The following is an 18,626-nucleotide window of genomic DNA, read 5'->3' as shown; positions in this document are numbered from 1 at the left end:
TATATATATATATATATAATCCGTTACTGGTTCATTTAAAAAAATTTTTTTTTTTTACTATTATAATTTTTTATGACTATTATTTATCTATTTATTTATTGTAAATGAAAATCTTTGTATATGTATTGTTTTGCAGTTTGAGAAAAGAGCCAAGAACTCTTGAGAGCCCAAATGGCCAGTCAGCACTCATAGAGCATGACTAAATAATGCAGGAGTGAAGCAGCGGCTAGTCTTCAGTGTCACATGATCCTTCAGAAATCATTCTAATATGCTAATTTATTATCACTGTTGGAAACAACTGTGCTGCTTTTTTTTTCAGGATTCTTTGATGAATAAAAAGTGAAAAAGAACAGCATTTATTTGAAATAAAAAAATCATTTGTAAACACTACTACTGAAGACTAGTAAAATTCTGCCATGAAAATTCAGCTTTGCCACAACTATATACGTACGTATGTATTATTTATCTATTTATTTATTGTAAATGAAAATCTTTGTATATGTATTGTTTTGCAGTTTGAGAAAAGAGCCAAGAACTCTTGAGAGCCCAAATGGCCAGTCAGCACTCATAGAGCATGACTAAATAATGCAGGAGTGAAGCAGCGGCTGACGTGATGGACCTGACAGACTGGGGTAAATGAAAGTACAGTCCTCAATGTCAAGCAGATAGTGGTTAGGCGGAAGGTATTTATTCACCCATTGTGTCTCCTGTGCCCATTGTGTGCCGTGAGAGGTGACAAATGTTATTAAGATTGCCTAGTTTAATTTGATCCCAACTGAGGTCTTATCGTTAGCGGGATCTTAAAAGAGCCTCTCAGCAGTGTATAGATTTAAAATATAAGATTTTACAGGGGCCATGAAGGAAATTTGGATGTCATTAAATGGATGAGTTATAATTTATAGCCTAATTAAAATTGAAGAACATTTTCACCAACAATGCAACAGTAGAGGACAGAATCAGCATTCGTGAAGAAGGTGAAGACCTGCAGTTAATGATGCTTACCGTTTTAAATCCCTTACGTAATAATACAAAAACTGATTTAGTAGTGTGCTCAAATGATAAAGATAGATAGACAGATAGATAGATTATTTTCTATCAACATGGATGAATTTCCCAGAATGATTTACTAATTCACCTTAAATTACATAAAGCATTCTTGACTCAGTTTGACTAAAGAATGGCTGAATTTCATGTCTTTTTTTATTTTATCCCCGACAGTTCCGGCTCAGATCAGGTCCTATGAGATGTGCAGGAGCAGCCACACAGAAGAGAAGGTGGATGTGTAGTTTGACCCATAGTGCAGAACAGCAGCTGTGATCTGAGGTGCTTGTACATGTCGCATGTTTGCTGTGAACACAAAGCACCAAAGCAGAAAAAAGCTTTCATGTCTGACAGGTCAGTGTCCAATGTGTACGGTGTACTGTACATGCTCATATTGTCTAAGAACAGTTCCTGTAACAGATCATTCCTGAGCGGATTATTCTGGAGTCTCTTTGTCTGGTTTGGCTTCTTTTCCAATACGAAAAAAAAAAAAAAAGCCCCATGCAAGACAGTTGGCAGAGGCTTCAGCTAGTTCCTTTAGAGGTAGTTCACCCAAAAATTAAAATTATGAAAATCTGTCATAATTTATCCACCCTCATGTTGTTTCAAAAATGTATGATATATATATATATTATTTCTGCAGTCAAATAAGATCATATTTTTGATAAAACTGGTGGTAACCTAAGGCTGATGATACACTGGGCAACTTTTTGAGCAAGACACAGGGCCCACGACAGATAAAAATTTGTTACCCATTCTCATTGGGAAAGTGCCCAAGCAAAATTGCAAAAAAAAAGTTGTCCGGCAAAATTGCTCAAAAAGTTGCCCCGTGTATCATCAGCCTAACAGTTTCATTTTCCAGTTACTTTTATGGTCCACAGTAAAAAAAAAGACATACAAAAACAATTTTTAAAGGAGATGTGTGTGTGTGTGTTAAAATGTGTACATTGTACATGTTTCTATAGTAGCCCGTATAGTGCATGAAAAATAAATGGATTATTAACAACTTCATTTACAACAGTGATTCGAACAATCTCAGTAACTTTCGTCCAATTTCTAATCTTCCATTTATTGCTAAAATTTTAGAGGGTGTTGTTTCGTCTCAATTACACAACCAATTTAACGGTCAATAATCTGTTTGAGCCTCTTCAATCTGGGTTTAGGAAACTGCACAGCACTGAAACAGCCTTGGTTAAAGTTGTTAATGACTTACTGTTAGCTTCTGATTCTGGTGCTCTTTCGATTCTCATCTTACTCAATCTTAGTTCAGCCTTCGACACTGTTGACCACATGCTTTTACTAAATCGACTGGAAGCTCTAAAACTGAAGTTATGCTTCTTGGCTCTCCCCAGCAACTGCGAAATGCTGCTTCTATAGATCTATCAGTTGATGGTGTTGCCCTAGAGCTACACAGTAAACTAAAAAATCTTGGTGTTATCTTTGACGCCACCCTGTCATTCGAGCCTTTTGTACAGAACACGGTAAAGACCTCCTTTTTTCATCTTAGAAATATTGCACGTATTCGTATATGTTGCCCTTTTCTGTTGCTGAAAAATTTATAAATTCTTTTGTTTTCTCACGAATTGATCATTGCAATGCTCTCCTTGTTGGAGTGTCCAAATGCTCTCTTAACAAATTGCAATACTTGCAGAATTCAGCAGCTAGAATTTTAACTGGGGTTAGGGCTGGCGACCATATAACTCCTGTTTTGAAGACGTTACACTGGCTCTCTGTTAAATACCGCATAGATTTTAAAATCTTAATGCTTACATACAAGGCTCTGCATGGTCTCACTCCACAGTATCTGGCAGATCTTTTAACACCTTATACGCCAATTCGCCTCTCTTAGTTGTTCCCAAAACACGGTTACGATCCAGGGGGAACAGGGCCTTTTCAACGTATGCTCCAAAACTGTGGAATTCTCTCCCAATTGACATTAGGGACGCTAATTCTTTAGCTGTTTTTAAAACTTTTCTTAAAACATTATTTTTCAGGAATGCTTTTATTTGATTAGTTTTTATTGTATTGTTTTGTGATTTATTTCTTGTTGAATTTATAGTATATTGTCTTATATTGTTGTGTTTTCTTTTATGTAAGCTTTTTTGGAAAGCGCCTTGAGGCGCTATATAAAATAAATGTATTATTATTATTATTATATGAACGTCCTTATTTTGTTTAAATATACCCTCTTAAATTTAAAATGTAATTACAATTACTGTATATACCTCTTTTCTTTAAAAAATTGTTCTTGTATGACTTTCTTTCTATTGTCAAAATATCTACTTTTATGTTCTACAGAAGAAAGAAAGTTATACAAGAACAATTTCTAAAAGAGAAAAGCTCATAAAATATTACTATTGCCCCAAAAGCTTTATACCAACTGAACATGTCTTTGTAATCTTATGAGACAATAAAAAACATAAATCCACATATTATATTTGCATTCTATTAAAAGGCCTCTACTGAGCAAGCAAAATTTCCATGTGAAGGTGGCTAATAAATGAACTTATCATATAATGCAATTATGAAATGATTTTGAAATGAGCAGTTAAACATCAGGCCGCATGAAAACCGCATTAGTCGGAGGGACCCAGGAGGCATCAAAGCGCAATCAACTCATTTAGTGCCCCTGTGCTTGCTGTGTAATTATTAAACCACAGCAGCCAAATGGAGATCGATGGCTGACCGAGAGGCAGAGCGATGAAAACAGCGAGCGAGAGAGAAAAGGCTTACGCTCAGCTGCACATCTGAAATACCATGTCTGCACAATAAAATGTCACAACATGCCGTGTCTGCCGCAAAACAAGATTACCTGATGTCAAAAGCGCAAGATACATATACATCCAGTCATGCAAGGGGCAAAGCTTCAAGCATGGAAGATTCACTGCGGCTCAGACATCAAGCAAAGTCAAATTTGGTGGTTAGAGCTACAAAGGAGAGAAAATGAGAGAGAGGTAATTCACCAAGACAGCATTAATTTCTCTCTAGAAGGAGCACTGATGGGGAATGAGGAGGGATTTTTGTTTCTCCAGAGTTTGGCATCGTGCGGTTAACTAATTTCATTTAGGAAGCTACAGGAAAAGAAGCTGGTGCAAATCAGTAAAATGTACCTTTTTCATTCTCATTGTTAAAATGTATAGGACTAAATTTGGCATTGCACAACACCCTTTATCATCTCTAATTTTGTTAAAACACAAAATAGAACGGATACTGCCATCTTTTTGCATTAAGCAGCATTCTCTGCAGAGGTCACTGTGTATCAAGATCACCTTCGATTACAGAGAATTTGAAGGAATTGTTTCCAAAAGCTGAACACCAAATCAGCATGATTTCTGAAGGATCATGTGACACTGAAGACTGGAGTAATTGCTGCTGAAAATTCAGCTTTTCCATCAAAGAAATCAATCACATTTTAAAATATATTAAAATAGAAAAAAGTTCCCCAAAATGTCCGGCACACCATTACATAACCACCAGCAGCCCCGAAGCACTGATACAAGACAGGATGGATCCATGCTTTCATGTTGTTTACGCCAAATTCTGACCCTTCCATCTGAATGTCGCAACAAAAATCGAAACTCATCCGACCAGGTGACCTTTTTCCAATCTTCTATTGTCCAATTTTGGTGAGCCCATTCGAAATGCAGCCTCAGTTTCCTGTTTTTAGCTGACAAGAGTGGCACCCAGTGTGGTCCTCTGCTGCTGTAGTCCATCTGCTTCAAAATTCGACATGTTGTGCATTCAGAGATGCTCTTCTGCATACCTGTGTTGTGGTGAGCGGTTATATACTTTTGCCTTTCTATTAGCTCAAAGCAGTTTGGCCATTCTCCTCTGACCACTGGCATCTACCAGGCATTTTTGCCCACAGAATTGCCGCTTACTGGATATTTTCTCTTTTTCAGACCATTCTCTGGAAACCCTAGAGATGGATCTGTGTGAAAATCCCAGTAGATCAGCAATTAGTGAAATACTACAATACAACCATGCCATGTTCAAAGTCACTTAAGTCACCTTTCTCTCCCCAATTTGATGCTCGGTTTGAACTTCAGTAGATCATCTTTACCATGTCTACATGCCTAAATGTATTGAGTTGCTTCCATGTGATTGACGATTGGCTGATTAGATATTTGCGGTAACGAACAGTTGAACAGGTGTACCTAAGTGGCTGGTGATATATATATATATATATATATCATAGATGAACTTGAGAACTGTGCAGCTGAGCAACTTTTATGTACAAGATCTGCATAATAAGTCTTAAAAAAAATAAAATATACAATTCTTCAAAAATATCTCTTTTTGGTTCTGCATGAGAAACAAAAGTCATATGGGTTTGGAACTACATAAGGGTGAAAAAAATGGCAGAATTTAAATTTTTTTTGGTTGAACTGTCTCTTTAAAGAAGATAATTGTTAACCTCTCCAGAGTGACAGACAGTTTGAGGTGAAATCAATGAGGGGAAACGGTGCGCGCTTGAACACGAGTGGCGTGATCAGCAAGAAGGGGTGAAGAACAAAGGCTAAGAAATTACTGCAAAATCCTCAATTCTTCATCTCCTGACAGCAATTCATCCCCGCTCATCTTAGTCTTTTTGGCAGGATCTTACATTTTCTTCTAGCAGTAATTTTCTTGACCTTTGTCTCTGGCAGAGCAATTTCACCGTCCTGCCTCCAATATCAGAAAGAAATATCAGTGGGGTTATGCAGTTGACAAAGGGGCCAGCACATAACAAGCACTACCAAACTCCTAGACATGAACTCAGCAATAAGAGAGAAAATCGATAATGGCCCCACTGTTCCTGATCTTTTAAACGATGTGGACTGATGGGAGATGTGGGTGCTGGCAGATCTGAACAGAGCAGAAGCAAAAGTGGAACCGTGGATCTTCCATTGTTGACCTCCTGAGCGACTAGCATTGTGGAGTCAGTGGGGTTACACTAACACACAAACCCAGTAAAGAATCTTTTGTGTCCTCCCCCTCAAGTGCACAGAGCCCTGCACTTGGCAGGGGAGGCTTCATAACAGAAACTGTTACTGGCTAAAACAGAGAACTCTGTGATCCTGCTGAGGATTTTGGAGGGACAAATCAAGCTATTAACCCTATAAAGCATACTGTATAATTTTATTCATTGTACTGCATTGCATTATTTGTTTTGCCCCCCACAATAAAAAACTACAATATGATATGATACAATATGATCTTTGCTCATAAAACTAAGCATTTAAATATCATCTTATTACATATTATTGGGAGATATAGAGTGACAACTAATATTTATATTTTATGTAAGTAGTCTCCTATAAAGATCTTTTGATTTACATTACATGCTTTTAGAAATTCATCTTACTTTTTGGCCATATAAATATCAGCAACTGCGTTAAATTGCATATTCTCAGTATGGGCCTCTGAATAAAACTGAGGAGTTTTTTTCCCCCCTCGAGTATGAGCTCCATATTCTCCTATATCATACTATATGAGCCATAAAAGCCTGATGTATGAAATGTGATACTCAACAAAAACACATATGCTATATATACGGACTAGTTATTTCATATGTCAGGCTTTACAGCGTTGCTCTGACATTCAATAAATGGCTATCATCTGAAACTACAAATATTAGAACTTTTTACTGATCTACTGTAAATACAATAATGATCGTTCAGCGGACTGATATTTCTTACCGTCGCTCATGGGAATGTTGTAGATATCAGAACGCTCTTCTAGGGAGTTTGGGAAAATTATTTATTAAACAGCGCTTTGAAATACTTTATTCTGATTGGTCAGTTGTGCCATCCAATCGTCTGATATGTCCTAATATTCGCCGTCGTCCATAGCAAAGGTTTCTTATTATTGGAGGCACATATAAAGGTAAAATTATAAAATAATCTTCTCTCAAATCAGTCTTTCATATATGACTACACATTGCCCCTTACATATGCATACGAAGAACCTATTTCAATTCATGTAAATGGTTTTCAAATTGTATTTACTTAAGGAGCACAGTTGTGATGATTCTGCAAATAGCCAACAAATACTTTAGTGGGATTTAAAATGGCAATGTGGCCAGAGGCTGTACGCTCTTCAGTAGAGTGTTTGAGTGCTCTAATACTGGGAATCCTTTCACTCTCTTTTTTCTCTCTATGACTGACAGAGGGCAAAAAGACTGTAGGGGTCTTGGCCCTGCTTCCATTTGAGAACGACTATTTGTTTTCTCTTCACAATCTGCCAAAGGATCATCTTAGTGTTTACTCCTACAAATACAGATGACTTTGGAAATGTTTTTTTTCCTTCTATCAGCATCGAACTATTAGCCTCAGTACAGCTACATATGGCATACCTTCATTTCTTTGTGTCTGTTTTGATTTTGAATGTAGACATCTTGAAAATCAAGCATGATCTGAAAGTGACCTCTAAATGTGTTTTTCAGAGTGTTTCAGTCTTGGGCTGGTAAAAGGCACATCTGGGACTTTGCCAAATGAGACGTGATTCCAACTCGTTTTACGTTCTTAATAAGTAAAACTGGATATTCAATGCGAAATAAATAAATCAATAAATAGGACTGATGACCTGTACTTCTAAATATCTTTAGATCATTGCAGTGCCAGTGAACACGTCCACAATCTCTCTGCACTGTGTAAACTATAAGTGACGTATACGCGCGACAGATCGCTTCCGCACATGCGTCTACTATCATAGATATGTATAGACTCCCTATTCGACCGCTCCAGATACGTTGACGCGTACGCCATTTTGGAACGTATCGCGGCCCATAGAAACAGTCACTAATGAGGCATCTACTTATATATATATCTGTCTACTATGCCAGAGCACGTACACGCGTCATGCACGGATGTTGTGAACGCGCTCAGACATTGCGGCGGATCAGAGGTAAAAAATAAAATAAAAACTGTTCAGTTTCTTGCACAGACCGATCGTTTCGTGTCTTAAGACCTCAATGTATCGCCACGAGCCGCAGGGTTTAATTTGGTTTTGTCTGTGTATGTTTTTTTTTACTCTCGAAGCCGTGGAGCCCATTGACTGCCATTATATGACTGATAGACTGCAACGGTTTGAGTTAAAAATCTTCGTTTGTGTTCTACTGAAGAAACAAATTCACCTACATCTTGGATGCCCTGGGGGTAAGCAGATAAACATCAAATTTTCATTTTTGGGTGAACTATCCCTTTAATATTATCCATCAGAAACGGATTGGATCATGAAAAGTGGGCGTTATACAGTAGCAATACAGGTTAAAAAGATTTAGTAATGTCAGCCAAAGAACAGGTTGTTTCGCAGGCAAAGCTAGTTTCCTACGCTTTTATGAAATGTTACACAAACAAATGCTCGAGATATTGTCTTGTGTTGACCCAGGAACTGTACATTTTAATTAGAAGCACTAACTATATTATGCAGCCGTTATGAGCCATTTTTATAACCTGCATTATGCATTGCAGCAATAACTAAGATAAGGAAAACCAAAACGAACCAAACTAAAATGAATCTCACAAATCCAGAACAGGATTGCATTAAAAATCTTGATATTCTTTGTATTGTATGATGTGAAGCACGCAGTAGTGTAGTATAAGTGTTAGGGCTGTAGGTTTGAGTTATTTGGTCACTGGCTGTGATAACCCACAGTGGCAGCTTGCTAGTGGCCCCTTGATAGCCATTCTGAAAGCTGGATAATGATGACCCCCCACACCATGAGTCTTGAAGACAGGAAAATCTCCCTGAGACAGAGGGATGCACATGGAGACAAAGCCTTTCTGTCGATTACTGCAAACTTACAAGAGGAATGAAACACCTGCTGCTGCTTTTCAGTGATTACGTTTCATTTTCATGCGATGCCAAGGCTGGAGTATTTGTTGTCCACTGAGACACAATAAAGCTGGTTAATATGTTTCTCTATCTGGACTCCAGCCCCTTTCCTTCAATACAGTGGAAGTTAATCCACCTTGGGTGAATGATGCTCAAGGTCGTGGCAGGGGCTGCTCTCTCTATTTAGTATCAGAGAGACACTGCATTTGTCTTTATCAGGCTAATGCAGAGCAGCAGTTTCCAGCCCTCCAGTGATGCAGTGTTTCATGAAAAGTTTAAAGCTTAACACACTGGACATTTTGAGATATTAAGTGTGTAATTATCTTAAAGCTTATGTTAAGAAAAATAGTCCACTACAATGTACAAAAGAATTGGCTCAGCAACATATTACAGTCATATTAATACTGAAGTCTTATGAGGTGATTTTCACTATATTCGTTAACTAAGATGCAAAAAGTGACGGCAGTTGCATTTGTATAAAACGAGAGAGAGCAAGTTCACAGTGTGATATGAATGACAAAGTAATGCCAGCATATATTAAGGTGCAATCACATTTACTTTTTTCGGCAAGATTTTGCAGTTGAAATCCAGTCATTCCAATAGGAATCTTGGATTTCGCCTGATGGCGAACGGGTTCATGTGGAATCAAGCATGCCATAAACAATTTCCCAAACACTCCTTCCGTCTGGCATTAGTTGAAAAAGATAGACCCGCCCCCAACCCACACTCTTAGAGTCCAACAGAGTCCCCCCACTTTTTCAGAGGCCTTGGTTACGGAAGTATTTTTCCCATAGGGATTTTTAAAAAAGTCTTTGTTAAAGAGTTACAAGCTAAGAACCAAACCAACCAAGGTGAATCACAACATTACAAAAAAGTATTTGAAAACCGGACAAAACGACAAAGGTACTAAACTGTGTGCTTAAAATCTTTGACATAAAATAAAAAAATGATGGATAAATATAACAATGTTTTTACATTCGCTTGTTTTCAAATGTCTGATTGGTGATTTCTATACAGAATCATGTGTAATTTTTCCACCAGGACTTCTGCTGTTAAAAAATAAAGTGAAATAATGCGGATAGACGGCTTCCACAAAAGAATATACGGTTGATTAACAACCTTGTAGCACACAACAGGTCTGTCTTTGATGGTTTATAAGTAATCTTTAAGAATCAATCAAAATGAATGGGACTTTTACTCCTGGAACCCAACTGTTGCACTCTGTTGGTTGAGCCAATGTTGCTGTACTGGGATGATTGTGAGCCAAAGACGATATTTTGATAGCGCCACCACAGAGCCACAGCGATTGCACATTTCAAAGAAATCAACATTTAAATGGCCAATAATTGTCACTGCACATTAAGCTGGAATAAAAAGTATTTCAACATTATGGTACTTCAGCTTTTAAATACCACAGTTACAGTGCTGCTGAAGCAATTTGTAGGTCAAAAGAAGAGATCTCATATGATATAACGATTTTTAAACCATAAAGAAGCTCTTCTGTTGTGACATATCATCCTTAACCACCAGGGTTCCGAGATTCTCTAAAAATAGACTCCTCTGCATTGTATTGACTAGTGCAGCTCTCCTACACATATCATTAGATAACACGTCTGAGACAAATCTTTCTGCTCTCACCCTTCTCATCTTGATCCTTCCCTCATAATGACTCATTCTCACTCAAATAAAGTTGGCATGTGGAGACTCGTGCAGACTATTCAGAGCGCACACTTTTAGAATGTCAGAAATCAAATAACGACTCAATGGTTTGTTCTTCAAAGCTATTAGGTTCAAACTCTGCAACGCCAAGGAGTTTAACAAGAAAAAACAGTGGTGAAATCACTGCAGCATCAGGAAGGGATATGTAAGAAAACACCAGAACCTAATTGGATGTAATTGCCAGGTGCAGGCAGCCAGACAAAATGTTAGAATTAGACACTTTGACAATATGCCGGGGATAATAGTAAAGAGAAAAGAACGATCCAACCGCATGTTGGCGCACGTGATTAACCGCTCACGTGTGACACGCTCTGTGAAGAACCATAAATTTAGCGCTAGGCGTCATTCACACAGAATGCGCTCTTGTGTTGACGTTACATCATGTTGACAACTTCATGTGTGCTACACTTGGAATAGAATTTTCTTTAACTAGAGGGTTAATAAAGAAAAAGTAACTTGACTCATGTTGTAGTTACATTTTCAAGTTGACTAGTTAAAAATCGTAAAAAAAAATAGAGAATCAGTCAAACATTCTGGAAAAATCGAGATTTACATTTTTTGCTAAAAATCGCCCAGCCCTAATATGAGGCTTATCAAATTTTGAAATATAACGTAGAGGGTGTGTCCAAGACATAAAAAATACTGTCTAATTAGGTTTTCATAACATTGTCTTCTGAGATGCCTTTTTGATGTATTACATTTTAATTTATAAGCTATACATTTTATAAATAATTTATGAATGTATTTTTTTCCAACTTAAGATTGTATTTGTACAAAAATAATTGGGAATTATGCATTGCAAATTATGCATGTTACACATTTTGGGGGGAATAAGCAAGGCTATGTGGTATTTTTTACATGCATAATATACCATAATACCTGAGCTACTTTTTAAGTACTCCTCTTCCTTACCTATAACGCAGTCAAGGCTTGCCCATTGTGTGCAACGAAGTGTCTACACTGCAATCGGGTGGTATGACGCAAAGCAACAAAACTAGGCCACCCCCATTATAATCAATGAAGCTGTCTACACTGCAAGACTGTCAGAAGGACAAACACAGCAAAAAACACTTTTTTTTTACACCACTTTGAATGTAAAACAAAAACTAAAAAACAAGCCAAGCTCAGCATCAACGTTTTGGAAGAAGAGGAGTCTCGGCCAACTGATAACACAAAACATTACAGCTCAAAGATAGCTCAAAAGTAACATAGTTTAATTCCTTAAAAAGTCAAAATGCAACAATTAATTACTTTCTATTAGAAGTATTTAAATATGCTTTTAAAAGTAATGTTCCTCCAACATAAATTACAGTGTTTAAAAGAGAAGTGTATCATTTGCTGCTTTATATAATTATGACATCAAACTAATAATGACAAATATTAATATTTTTAAAGTTTACTCATTGTTTGGAAAAAATGATGTTTCTGCCCACTGGTTGAGCCACTGCTATGTCAGGCTGGGTTGCATTTCCCAGAAGCAGTGTTAATTTTGTATTGTTTAAATACTCTTATAGCATTTATAATTTTTTTAATTAGCTTCTATTTTTACATTTTTAGTTGTTATTTTAATTTGTTTTAGTCATTTTGTTAAGTGCGTTTTTTATTTCAGTTAACTTCATTTTTAAAGTTAATTTGTTTTCATTTAATATTTATATTCTATTTTATTTCAGTTAATGAAAACCATGTTTAATAGTTTTAGTTTTTTGTTAACAATAACAACACTGCCCAGAAGCATTGTGAGCCTAATTGTTCATACAGATCATTGGTGCCACTGATTTCTAGAGTCTACTTAGGTTCACGATGCTTTTTGGAAACGCAGCCCTGGTAGAGATGCTCAAACAAACAGAGCAATATTTTGATAGTCACAGTGTCTTCAGGGGAATCAGCCAACTAGCAGCTTACTTATAGATGACTTTGCATATTAAACTGGGATAGGAAAAAATATTTTACCATTAGAACATTTTTTTTGCTTAAGAGTTACCTTCAGCACTTGACAGCACGTGTCTTTTATCAGACAACCCCATTATGTAGAAAGTAGCATTAATATAGAGGCAGTAATGAGGTCATGTCGTTGAGTCAGAACATCCTGCAATCCCAGCATACCTGGGGTGTGCCGAAGAGACAAAGGGAGTGGACATAGCAGAACAGCAGGACACAGATGTAGCCCCTCCTGGAGGTACACACTCACTCTCTCTGCCTCTCTATCCATCTTTGACTCCAGCTGAGCTCTGAAAGGCGAGGAGAGGCCAAGGAGGAAGGATCACGAGAAAGGCATCTCCCATCTCTGAGTGTGTGCTGACTGTTCACATGGGCTGATCACCAGCATTTTACTGCTCTCGACGCCGTCCAGAGCCATCTCGCTGTCCACACAGAAACGAGACGCCAGGTGCTCCAGGTGAGTGCCAGATTTCTGCCAACGCTGCAGTAACACAGGAGACATGAACACATGCGTAAGTGCACAGTAGCTGTGGACAGCATAAAATATCTTGCATATAATGTATAGTACACATTCATACTTCCCATTTATCTACTTACATGTACACCTCCCTGCACAACAAACAAAGCGAATGTTTTCTGATGCTACAGTATGCTGCATGTCCCTGACACTGACATGACAAATGTGACGTGTGGAAATGCTGACATCAGCCTGAGAGTAAAGCCTCTCCTGAGGGGCTGTCTAACGCTGGGACTGATACTCGTAGAGCTGATGTCAGTGGGTTCCTCCGGGAGCTTTCTAAGTGCGGCCTGATTTGGTCTGTCACAGATGTCTCCTGCATTCTCGTTGGGAGTGACTGCAGTGGGGGTACCTGCTTGCCGTCACTGATGTTGCATGGCACGAGCAGTATCTGGGAGGCAGGGAAAGTGGTGGAGACGGACAGACAGTGTTGCTGCTGGCGGATTTGCTGTCCATGGGTGTAGATCCACTCCTGTGTGGGAAAGAATGCAGGCTTTTCTGAAGCTGATCCAACGTATAATGAAATGAAAAAGCAATAACAATTCTCTTTCTAGACAATTACACAGATTTCAATGGAGTGCATGTCTTTGCTGTAAATACAAAGATCTTACAGATGATTTAAAGGAATAGTTCACCCAAAAATTACAATTTGCTGACTCTCAGGACATCCAATATGTAGATGAGTAAAAATGGCTTAATGATGGATTTGTTTCTTACATGCAGCTTTACGCTTCAGAAGATGTTAATTGACGGACTGGAGTCATGTGGATTACTTGTGGATTATTGTGATGTTTTTATCAGCGGTTTGGACTCTCATTCTGATGGCACCCATTCACTGCAGAGGATTCACTGGTGAGAAAGTGATATAATGGTAAAATCTCCAAATCTGTTCCGATGAAGAAACAAACTCTTCTACATCTAGGGTGGCCTGAGGGTGAGTAAATTTTCAGCAAATTGCCATTTTTAGGTGAATGATTTTAAATGTTATGTGACACATTGGACTGATACCAAATAAACCTTTAAAATGGAAAACTAAATCAGAATCAGAAGGAGCTTTATTGCCAGGTATGTTTACACATACAAGGAATTTGTTTTGGTGACAGAAGCTTCCACAGCACAAACAGAATGACAGTGACAAGACACAGATAATAAAATGAATAAAATAGTTTAAGTAAATAGGAAATAACAATATACAAAAAATATATAAAAAATACACAATATACAATGTAGACAATAGATGGTATTGGTGTGTACAGGTGTGTTATGTACAAATGCAAGGAAATGTAAAAGGAGGTATGTGTGTTAAATAAATGTATAAATAGTGTTGTGTATTACACGTTTATTGCCAAGTTAACTGTTCATGAGATAGATTGCCTGAGGGAAGAAACTGTTCTTATACTTGGCCATTCTGGTGCTCAGTGCTCTGTAGCGCCAACCAGATGGCAACAGTTCAAAGAGGAAGTGGGCTGGGTGTGAGAGGTCCAGCATGATTTTGCCAGCTCTTTTACTCACTCTGGATGAGTGCAGTTCTTGGAGAGTGGAGAGGGTTGTACCAGTGATTCGCTCAGCAGTCCGGACTATCCGCTGCAATCTTCTAAGGTCTGATTTGGTAGCTGAGCTGAACCAGACAGTTATAGAAGTGCAGAGGACGGATTCAATGACTGCAGAGTATAACTGTATCAGCAGCTCCTGTGGCAGGTTGAACTTCCTCAGCTGGCAAAGGAAGTACAGCCTCTGCTGGGCCTTCTTGACAATGGAGTCTATGTGAAACTACCACTTCAGGAGCTTGGCAGAGGGGTCTTTAGAGGTGCAGTCATTGGTGTAGAGGGAGAAGAGCAGTGGGGAGAGCACACATCCCTGGGGGTCGCTAGTGCTGATGGTGCAGGTGCTGGATGAGAATTTTCCCAGGCTCACTAGCTGATGCCCGTCTGTCAGGAAGCTGGTGATCCACTGACAGATGGAGGTGGGCACAGAGAGCTGGGTTACTTTGGACAGGAGGAGCTTTGGGATGATAGTGTTAAAAGGCTGAGCTGAAGCCCACAAACAGGTCCCTAGTCTGTCCAAATGTTGTAGGATATAATGCAATCCCATGTTGACTGCATCATCCACAGACCTGTTTGCTCAGTATGCAAACTGCAGGGGGTCCAGTGATGTCCTTCAGGTGGGCCAGCACCAGTCTTTCAAATGACTTCATGACCACAGATATTAAAGCCACAGGTCGGTAATCATTTAGTCCTATAATTTTGGGTTTCTTTGGGATGGGGATGATGGTGGAGTGTTTGAAGCAGGAAGGGACTTTGCACTGCTCCAGTGATCTGTTGAAGTTCTGTGTGAAGATGGGGGCCAGCTGGTCAGCTTAGGTTTTTAGACAGGCTGGTTAAACACCGTCTAGGCCTGGTGCTTTCTTTCTCTTCTGTTAAATAAATGTCTTCTAGTTTTAAAGTCATATGTGTTCATTAATTTGCAATTACCTTTAAAAAAATCCATCTTTCATAGGTTTGCATTAACATTACATTTATGTATTTAGCAGATGCTTAACCAAAGCTATTTACAATAGAGGAACATAAGCAATTCATCACAGAGCCGACAATATCCATAGTATACAGTCACATTTATTAGAAAACTAGATTAGGAAACAAGCTAGAGCATTCACAAACTTGTTCATTTAAAGATGTCTGTTCTAATATGCCAGCTCTACTTAAATGGTAAACAGAGAAAGAGATGTTAGAAGAAAATAGTCACTTTTTGCTTTCTTTCAAGAAGGTGGTCTCATTTGCTGTTCTGAGACGCGTATAGGAAGAGAATGACGCACGAGGGCATGTATTTTTGTGAGCCATGCTGATGAACTGCTTCCCATCTGGTGAGTCTTACAGACGCTTAACAAGGTCATGCGCAGCAGGCAGCAGGGAAACATGCTCTTGTGGTGTTATGAACACACTTAAGTGCTCTGAAATAACTTTTGTGCTGTTCTGGCCCCAAATCTACTGTCTACCATCATCTCTGGGCTTCATAATTTAGAGAACAAACATCTGTAAAATGCAACTTTTTACAGTGCACAGAGAAACAAGAGAGAGACTCAGTTAAATAAATGATGTTTTATTAACAAAGTTTGGGAGGAGCATGTTCAGATAATCAACTAATTCAGCACAGGTGGAGCATGTTCAGATAATCAACTTAATTAGCATGATAGTAAATATATACAGCCAACTTACCTCTGTCCCACAACAATTTTTCTTGCATCCCTCCTCCACCCCAACTCCACACTCCTAACTATTATTTTCCCAGGTTGGGGATATGGGGAGTTTTCTGGGTTTGGGCTGAATTCCGAGCTCGGAGCCCTCCCATCGGACAGCATGCCAAATATGCTTACTATTTGCTCAATCTGATTATATCTAAGTGCAAACTCGTGAAACAGTTTCTGAGTAGAATGGTCTAAGGCTTTATGACTAGTAGTTGGTGGCTTTGGATGAACCAGATTTTCAATTTAAGAATTGGATCCCTTTGAATTTTTGAGCTGGAGTTTATGCCGTTTTTTCCCATCATGGTCCATAAAATGAAAATAACACAAAAAATTTAATTAAATATAATAAAAATGAAAATATATTTAAACATCAAACATTGATTATAATTTATAGACTTTATAGTTCCTTTTAAAACACCCCATACATTGTTTATAGATAATTCCTAGGTGCAAAACTGAATATTTATATTATATATTATAATTAAATTTATATTTATACTGAGTTATATTATTTCTACTGAACAGTTTTACTATTTCTTTAAATTCAAATTTAAAATTCTGTTTGTTAGCTCAATTAAAATCCAGCAATTGAATGGACTTTAATAGCCATTCTTGATTCAATTCTGAATGACGCACAATTGTGTTTTTCTTCCAGGCTCATGCGCAGGTGAGGGAGCCATGAAGGGTGACAGTAGGGCAGATTAGCTGCTCAGAGACCAGAGGGCACCTCTTTGTTTAATATAATTAACAGCAGTGCACAAATGTGACCTGAATTAAATCTCATTACCCCGCTGTAAAAGCTGCCCTTTCAACATGCCCCTGGTTGCATAGCATTTAATGTAATCTAGCATCTCAGAATCGCAGCCTAACCGTGTGAGATGTCACTGATTCCTGGTGAGAGTAAAAATACACACTACCTTTGCTCCTCCTCTGATCTTCACCAAACTGTTCAGTAGAATATGTGAGCACAGTGCTTAAAGGCAATATATTCTCTAAATGGTTATAATTGGACATCTATGGTGTAAGTTTTGTGAATGCCAAATAGGCATGGATAATGCAGCCAGTGCTAGTTTTCCAGCAATGGCAGTACCTTAAATACATTAAATGATATGCAAAAACAAAGCTGATCAATTAACACTTCAAGCATGGCTTTTCTGATATTATGCTAGAGAGATTTTACCTGGATGGCTGCTGGTACATCTTTGGTGATGCTGCAGGGTGCAAGTGTGAGCACTGGGAGATCCTGACCCTTAACTATACGAGACTCTAGACAGTTCTGTCTCTGCCGGATCACACCAGACTTAGCATCTGAATCATCAGGAACTCTGGATTCGATGAATGAAACACCAAAGTGTTATGATAATAAATACCCCACAGAAAAGAAAGGGAAAAAATTACAAATTAGGTCCTTAAATATCTCAGTTGTTTCTCCTAGGAAGCAAAGGGTAGCAAATGATAAAAAATTGCTAATTTGATTCCTTGTCTCTTACACTGTGATGCTATTTGTTAATAATTGTTTTTGCCACAACACATACTTTGGTTAAAATTTTTCAATGGTAGTGTAAAAAACACCCTTTTTACCCTGTCAAAATCAGCTCTGTTTTCTGCACGCAGTTCTAGTTCATGTTGCTTTAAATGCTAATGAGCTCTGATGACCCCGCCACTCTCTTCCGTGGGCGACGAGCCGTTCTCATTATACTCTTTACTTTAGCCACGGAACTTGCTAACTAGCACGTTATTAGGAAAGGCGATTTGCAAAGATTCATAAAAAACCCTTATACTCACTTCTACTGTAGATGAAGCTGGATCACGAATGATTCACGCGAACAGACGCATTTAGGCAGATCGGGGATCGGCGCATTCACTTCAAAAACTAAAGTAACGTTATTCCTCTGCGTCTTCGATTCACGCGAACACTGGAGTAAATGACGACTGCTATATTCATTATTACATCCAACAACAAAACACCTCAATCGCTTAATTGGAGACATTCTTGTCTTCCCCTGCACCGGAGTCGACACAATGGCGGACAGCTCACAGCTCACTCAGGGTGGGTCTAAGGTAAGACACCAGTCCAGTCTGTGCTGAAACGCTACTGTCAATCAACTATCGTGGGAGGGGCCTGTACAGAACTACGTCATTCTGACAGGAATCTCAGAACAGCCTGATTTGAGAAAGGGTCATTTAAAATAGGGATTTTAAAAAAAACACTGGGTGGATTTTTATCATTATAGGGTGGATGTGTACACACACTTCCAACACACATTTATGTTCAAACAACAACAAAAGTGAATTTTGCATCCGATGACCCCTTTAAAAGTAAAATGGGATATTCAACAAGAAAAATGCAGG

At 38.4% G+C, this 18,626-nt stretch overlaps 1 protein-coding gene across 4 annotated transcripts in view; it reads right to left on the bottom strand.

Annotated features, from left to right (window-relative positions):
* Positions 1 to 12,332: 12,332 nt before the first annotated feature.
* LOC107716567 (polypeptide N-acetylgalactosaminyltransferase 14-like) overlaps positions 12,333 to 18,626 on the bottom strand; it is a 45,717-nt gene continuing 39,423 nt past the window's right edge. For 2 of the 4 annotated variants that reach the window (XM_016523057.1, XM_016523072.1), the window contains 3 exons: positions 17,455 to 17,599; positions 13,386 to 13,505; positions 12,333 to 12,997 (listed from right to left, as the gene is read on the bottom strand). In XM_016523057.1, coding sequence (XP_016378543.1) covers positions 12,839 to 12,997; positions 13,386 to 13,505; positions 17,455 to 17,599 — 424 coding nt within the window. In that variant the 3' untranslated portion in view covers positions 12,333 to 12,838. Of the gene's footprint in view, positions 12,998 to 13,135; positions 13,506 to 17,454; positions 17,600 to 18,626 lie in introns of those variants that run through there. The other 2 variants (XM_016523050.1, XM_016523065.1) reach the window with 2 other exon arrangements.

The sequence above is a fragment of the Sinocyclocheilus rhinocerous genome, unplaced genomic scaffold (assembly GCF_001515625.1).
Source record: "Sinocyclocheilus rhinocerous isolate Xijiao unplaced genomic scaffold, SAMN03320098_v1.1 scaffold1874, whole genome shotgun sequence".
Classification (NCBI taxonomy): domain Eukaryota; kingdom Metazoa; phylum Chordata; class Actinopteri; order Cypriniformes; family Cyprinidae; genus Sinocyclocheilus; species Sinocyclocheilus rhinocerous.
The sequence above is the reverse complement of the archived record's forward strand: the minus strand, read 5'-3'. Positions and strand labels throughout refer to the sequence as shown.